At 34.0% G+C, this 7,153-nt stretch overlaps 1 protein-coding gene across 2 annotated transcripts; it reads right to left on the reverse strand.

The window, feature by feature from the left end:
* Nucleotides 1-386: 386 nt before the first annotated feature.
* On the reverse strand, nt 387-4,127 carry LOC105774095 (hypothetical protein). 2 transcript variants are annotated; one of them, XM_052631937.1, is made up of 8 exons: nt 3,752-4,127; nt 3,523-3,587; nt 3,351-3,426; nt 2,656-2,753; nt 2,143-2,212; nt 1,950-2,021; nt 1,232-1,366; nt 387-697 (listed from the first exon to the last, which is right to left on the reverse strand). In XM_052631937.1, the coding sequence occupies exons 1-8, from the start codon at nt 3,944-3,946 to the stop codon at nt 554-556; spliced, it is 855 nt and encodes a 284-aa protein (XP_052487897.1). In that variant the 5' UTR covers nt 3,947-4,127; the 3' UTR covers nt 387-553. The 2 variants fall into 2 exon arrangements, with proteins under 2 accessions (XP_052487897.1, XP_012451893.1); XM_012596439.2 differs by having other exon boundaries at nt 2,656-2,703; nt 3,328-3,426; nt 3,752-4,126.
* Between the last annotated feature and the right edge of the window lie 3,026 nt (nt 4,128-7,153).

Consider the following 7,153-nt stretch of genomic DNA (forward strand, 5'->3'; position numbering starts at 1 on the left):
TAGTGAATGAATAATTTTAAATGAATAAAAACTTTGGGCTTTTATATATTTGAATATTTTTATAAACTTATATTCTATTCAATTTTCAAAATAATAACTTAAAATGATTTTTATAAAGAAAATTAAAATTAACAAAACACATCGAACCTAAACAAATGATTATCAAAATACTTATCTAAGTTCATTCTTGATGTGAAAAATAAATTATATTTTTAATTAATTTATATATTTATATATTTTTTAATTTATGTTTGCTAGAAGCTATCTCGTTACACCACTAGATTGGCCAAAATTGTCGCATCAACATAAACTAAGTTGGTCAAGTTAACCCTAAATAAAATAAACCCAGTACAGAGAATGAAGCTTATTTGTTGAATAAGACTATATTCTTGACTTCCAAGAGTATATAATTTCATAATTTCTATAACCCAAAGTGTCTTCAAATATAAAAATGAAGATACATAGATGTTAATATAATATGAATGTCATATTCATCTAAATGCTCTGTTTCTTTTGGGCAATTCATTCTGCAATACTGCATTGAAAATGTCAATTACACTAAATCTCTGCACTTCAAAACATCGTTCTTGTTCAAACTAAAACTATTGCATATATCTGAGATAGCTTGCTCACTAAGATAATTTTCTTCATGTCCCCGGTTAATAAGGTCCTCCAATTCCTTCGATGGCTCCAACACCTGCTCATTAAATCGATAATAGAAAATATAACATCAAAACAGAAGTGAGTAGCGGAGAGGATGATGCTTGTGCTGAACCATTAAAGCTACATTTCTGCACCGAGAAGAATTACAAGCTAAACCGTAAACAGTAATTGGATAGTGTTTAAGGATTTAGATGTCATATGGGATTGACAAAGCAATAAAACAATGAATTCTTGATATTCTTGCGATAAAAATTGTTGTTGCTATTGAGAAATCTCAGTAAAGATGGAGAACAGAACATGATAACCAAGTTATCAACATGTATATATTTAGTTTACATCGCTAAACATCAATTAATTTTATGTATCAACATTACCACTAAATACTGATGACAAGTAAACGAAAAACCTAAATGAGGAGGTAATCGAGTAAATGTAAGTGCAAGAGCCTAACAATTAAGGTTAAACCGAAACAATGTTCACATGGAAAAGTAAAGACTCACAACTAACAAGTAACCTCATACGATCCCGTTTTGTCCATTGTTTTAGATTATTGCACATATGAGCTTACCCATTGGGAACTTGGTGAATTCTTAGTTCCACATTTCGAATCATTATGCTCCGATTCATTCCCCTTCCCACTCAAAATAATTGAGTTTTGAACTAGGGAGTAATCGGAGACTAGCTGAAGGAGCTTCTCACTTCCCTGCAACATCAACACAGACAAACAACCATGAGTAATAGTGATACTGTATAAAAAAATAAATTATAGAACATGGAGGGTTCAAAAATAGTGATAACAGATGAGAGATATCCAAAAACTAAGGGATCCACATTGTGAAATCCTGAATGCTGTATTGCTTTAACAGTAACTACTTTCCACTGACCATCTAACCCTTTTTCCCCATTCAGCTAGACGCTGAATAGTCCTTTTCAGCTACTCAAGCAAGAAACAACAGACATGCAGACGCCAAGACAAGTGGAAAGAAAAAGATAAATGATGCACATCATCGTAGGATGACGGAAAGCAATAACAAGGAAACACATGTGAAAAGCAGTGATCTTGTGAATAAAATCATGTTTAAAACAGATTATGGTAACACATATGACTCTAGTTGAATGTCTGCAATAGGAATTTGTAGAACTTAAATTTTACTATAAAGAAGCAGCTTTTGCAATAGGGTATGCCAAACTGTTCAATTCAAATATTAGAAATGTAAACAGATCCCTCTACTACTGTCTCTTTTAATCCACCCAAAAGGATCTAGCTCTATGAACATTGAATCCACCTGGACAGCCCGCCAATGCGAATATGTGCGAAACAAGACCCAAAAGAATGGAATGTTAGGCAGAGGCAGAACCTGTGTGGAAGACAAGAAGATTAAGTGAGAATGAGAGAAAATATAAATGGGAAAAATATTCAAGAGGCAAAAGAGTCTATTCAGTAAATGATGGAACAACAATAACAATAAACACGCGTACAGTAAATGCAGTAGTCAATGGAAGCAATGAAACCGAACCATAAAAGTATTTCCTGTGTAAAACAGTACCCCTGAAAATTAAAGAACACCTGTTTAGTAACATTGCTTGTCTGCAGGAATTTGTGCGAATGTAAAGTAACATATAAACATAAGCAAACACAACAATAGACTCCAAAACTTGGCATTGACTGTTGGTGTTGGCGTTAAATGCCTTTAACGCAACAAAATCAATAAACTGCACACCGCAGCATAAAACTGTGTTAGAAACTCTCTATGTCCTTACACATCAAACACCAAGAGCATTCTCAATAAAACAACAATGATGCCTCGGAAATGTCATGAACCAGGTTAAAGGGCTAGTGGCGCAATTATTATGTGTATTCTGAAACAAATAGAAACCTAGAAAACAAAGAAGCATCCTACATTTTGATGGTAAAGCAATTTGTTTGGACATTAGAAATAACTTCTGATCTCTAGCATCCAAGAAAAGCAATAGAAAAAGGTACACAACTACCTCAAGGCTATTTGCCGTAATCTTCGCCGCACAAGTCGTGCATTTAAACTGCAAAAAATGTTAGAAGTATGAGGAACAAACCAGCAGTCTAAAAGCACCTGAGAATGCACATAACAAACGTAATTCATAAGTCCTTTAGTGCATCAAGCTAAAATTTCCACAAATTATCCAAAATCCCAGATTCAAGACAAAATAAATAGTATTCTCAAGTGTAAGTTCTTTTTCCATAGAAGAAGCAGAAAATACATATAGATCTCAAGAAAGGAACAAACCATAGAAGGATGCCTACCATTGTTCAATTTTGTAATATTGAGAAACAATAATTTAAAGAAAAAATGATAAGAAAACGAGATAAAGAAAAGCACAACCATCTAAACTGAGAGCAAATGGTTGCTTCTGAAAATGTCATTCACATTTTTTCCACAAAAGGTTTGCTATAAATAAGCTGTTAAAATGGTAGGAACCTACTCTAGCTTGAACCAAATTCTACAAAATCCCTTCTAATACATCATCATGATGTTGTGAAAGCTATAAAACAAAAAGATTTGAAATATTGGGCTTAAATATAGATCCTAGAGAACATTTAAATATAAATACCGGAAAGATTAAGAAAAATAACTATATTGCAGTTATAAAACAGAAGATGCAGCAATGAAAATGAGAAGAAAGAACCTTGTCGGGTAAGTAATCTGTACATTAGTAACGTCTTTGGTAATAGATTTCAACAAAATCTCAGATGGTTTAACTCGAGCTAAAAGCCGCAGCCCCAACCTAGATAATACAGTCAACCAAAAGAAGAAAAAAAGTTAGCAGAAACTAAAGCCAACTAATCCAATATACGAAACATATTTGACTTCCAAGTAGTACCCATGTAGCTTGTTTTTGAAACTGCCCTCAGCCGCCTTTTCTAACCCTATCCAAGCCTTATTCATCTATAACAAAAATCATTAGCAAACCAAGAAACAGGAGAACATAGCATTCCAAAATGCACATTGAAGTTCTTGTAAACAAGAATCACAAATATATATGTATATATATATAAAAGAGGGGTGTTTAAATTTTATAAAAATGAAAAAAAAAAAGCAAGAGGGTTTACCTTGTTGGAAATGAAATCGACAAGAAGCTCAGCATTGGCACTGAGGGGCTTGGAATTGGATGAAATCTTCTTGCAAAGCTCTTTAACAGTGGAAGGTGTGCTAGCAGCGGAAGATTCTGATGTAGACAGGTCAATGGATCTGCTAAAGCACCAGTTTTTCCCTTTAATTGGGAACACCACCAATCTAGCACGCATGATGATGATACTTTTCCTTTATATAAAAAGAAAAAGAGAAGTATTTATGGTAGTGGTGATAAGTTCTGTTTTGGGTTCAAAGTTGAGGAAAAAGAAAAGTCCTTTCTTACAAGACTTCAAAGCTGGAAACTTGGGAAAGGAGAAACAGAGACGAAGCGGCGCGCTTCTAAACAAATAAGGGACTGGTTCAATTCCCGCATCTTAAACAATTATTTTTAGGTAAACTATTAAAATAATCACTTTTGTTTCACTCAGGTTATATTTTAGTTATTTCTGTTTGAAATATTACATTTTAGTCACTTATATTAATATATTATAATATTTTAGTTATTAAGCCGTTAATTATCGTTAATGGTGTAATGGTATGCTGATGTGATATATTAAATCATCATTTATAATTGGTCCCTATATTTTTAATTTTGAGCGGTTTAATTTTTTTTCTTTTATGTTCTTTGAACTTTCTTTTTTTCTTTTATGTTCTTTAAACTTTCTTTTTTTTTATTCTCTTCTCCTTCTCCCTCTGTTTTCCTCATTTCTTCATCTCTTTTAACGTAATTTTTCTATATTTCTCATTTGTTAAAACTTTTTTTATGTTTACGAAAAAAGAAAAGACAAAAGTTGAAACCAAAATAAAACTTACTTCGCATATTCTTATCCCACGATTACAAACCATCATCATTCATCATCGCTTTAACGAACCAATTTGGATCTCTTAATGTCCTAGTCCACAAACTCGCCTCATTCAAATACCTCGTCAATCTTGACTTATGCCACTTCACCCTTAGCAAAATTTTGCTAGTTTCTTCCCTTAACCTCCTAACCAACCCCACGACCACCTTATCTATCTTACTTGCAATATTCTCGCCCTCTCAAAACTACGTTGTTTCACGGATTCTTCAAACAAGCTTTATACTCTCAATGACTAAAACGACCACCATACGAAACTTACCCTCAACTTTACCCAAAGCAGTTTGGTTCCATGCTCCCTTTCTCTGTTCGATTCATCCATGCTCAGCTTCCAATCAAGCTTACTTGGGAATATCCAAGAAGGTTTAGATCAGTTTTATCGTTTGTTTAATTTTATTCGTCAGAAAATAGAAGGAAAGGAAAATAATAATGTACACAATTCTGTAAAAGTTTGGAAACGAAAAAAAATTTGTTTTGATTATAAAGAATTCAATTTTATATTTAGGGTGCGTTTGTTTGCTGTAAAATGGTTTTCAGAAAACATTTTACACCATTTCCAGTGTTTGTTTGGGGGAAAATGAAATCCTTTAGTAAAACATTTTCCAAAACACGGTAAAATCAAACCCATTCCTCCGGAAAATGTCTTACGGCTTTAAAATTGGTAAGACATTTTCCATTCTTCTCTAAGCAGACATTTTCCATTCTCTTCTAAGCAGCAGACATTTTTCATTCCTCAAAGCTTCCGCCTCTCCTCCTCATCTCTGCCTCGTCATCTCTGTCTCTTAGCTTCATCTTCCTTCTCCATCTCTCTGCTTCATAGATCTGTCGGTGAGTCACCCAAAAGCTTCAAGTTTTTATGAAATTGGTGGTTTTTGCTGGATTTTCCAGAAATTGGAAAAAGGATGAAAACTCATCCTCTTCTTCCCTACACCACTCGACCCCCACTTCTTCACTAAAGGGAAGCTTTCCCTTTTAATTTTCTTGCTATTTTCACTATAAAATCTCAACATTTCTACCTTTAAAGCTTCAGTTAGTAGATGCGATTGACCCGATTCATTTATTAAGTACATGATTATAAATCTTGCTTATTTTTTTTGAATTACAATGATATCGATATTTACGCAGCAGCTTCTTTTGTTTCTTCCTTTTGATTTCGAGTTTTGATCCACCGCCTTGAGAGAGTGAATCTTTTTCGAAGGATGCTTTGGGTTCATTTAAAATGCATGAAAAGGCGCCGATGAAATACCAGTAAATTCTTGGTGACAGTTTATATTACTAGGATTTGGATTTTGTGTTTCTAGTGTTTGCCCTTTTTTGAGTGGAATTGTTATAACTTTGATTCCAATTTTAGAGACCAGATAAGAAGAGAAAATGGAGAGAAAAAGAAGAATATTTGGTATTTTTTCTTTCATGAGAAGTTGTGAATACACTTGATAAACAGTGCATGTTTTAGCTCTTCTCTCAATTATAATAGCTTTTACCTTCAACTGCTTCCTTATACCATCTTGCTTCGTTGTTTCCTTCTTGCCTACTAGTTTCACGACACTCTTTTTGATTTCCACTAAAGCAAAAAGATGGTCAAGCAACCAATATGTTTACATACAGAGAAAAAGAAAATCAGGAATTTCTCCATTTCAATTACCATCCCTTCTACAAACTCGAATCACAACCGATTAGGGACCACCTTCGGACAGAGTATCCGACTCTGGGTGGTTCTAGACCGCCTGGAGCTTCCTTCACCACCCATGTCTTTCACCTTCTTTCGCCTACTTTTCTTTGAGTCTTTTGTGGTTGTCTCGGTTGTTTGGCTTGCATATAGGATAGTAATCATGTACTTAATAAGCATGTAGCAGATTAGTAGCGTCCCATGTGGAGATTTTAGCTTCACCGGTGGTGCACTAAATAATCCTTTTTTTCATGGAGCAGTGAGATTCTTTTATGTTAAGCATACTAGCAAATAGTGTATTCCATTGCAATTCCTCCTAGGCTCCTCGCTAATGAATGATATGGATGTTTGAGTTATGCTAATTGAATTTCAAATGCGCTTTATCCCGAGGTGCTTAATGTTTGAGAATGGATGTTGAGCAATATTATTTGTTTAGTTATTTCAAGGATATCATACTTTTTTGCGGGCTATTGAGCACCCAACTTTTTCAAAGACTTACAAGACCACCGTGTGTGATGTATTCACTTATTCCTCCTCTTCTAGTTGTAACGCATAAGAAACTCGTGGTATGTAGATGTTTTTGTAGTTTATGATATTCTGAATGCCGTGGGTCTTATTTACTGGAATAAATTGTTAATGCTTTTAGTCCTTTGCATTATAATTGATTCCATGATTTAGTTTTAGCATTGAGTTAATGGATTAAAAGGAAGTATTGAGGTGATTCTCCTTTGCAGTTTAACATAGGGAATGATGTGTTGTCTTTTGGTGATTTGAATGTTTATGGAAGTTGAGTTCTTCTAATAATGAGTTTGAGAGCTTTGATGGAGGTAATAAAGGGAAAGCTGCTGGTTTTT

Source organism: Gossypium raimondii, chromosome 6 (assembly GCF_025698545.1).
Source record: "Gossypium raimondii isolate GPD5lz chromosome 6, ASM2569854v1, whole genome shotgun sequence".
NCBI lineage: Eukaryota > Viridiplantae > Streptophyta > Magnoliopsida > Malvales > Malvaceae > Gossypium > Gossypium raimondii.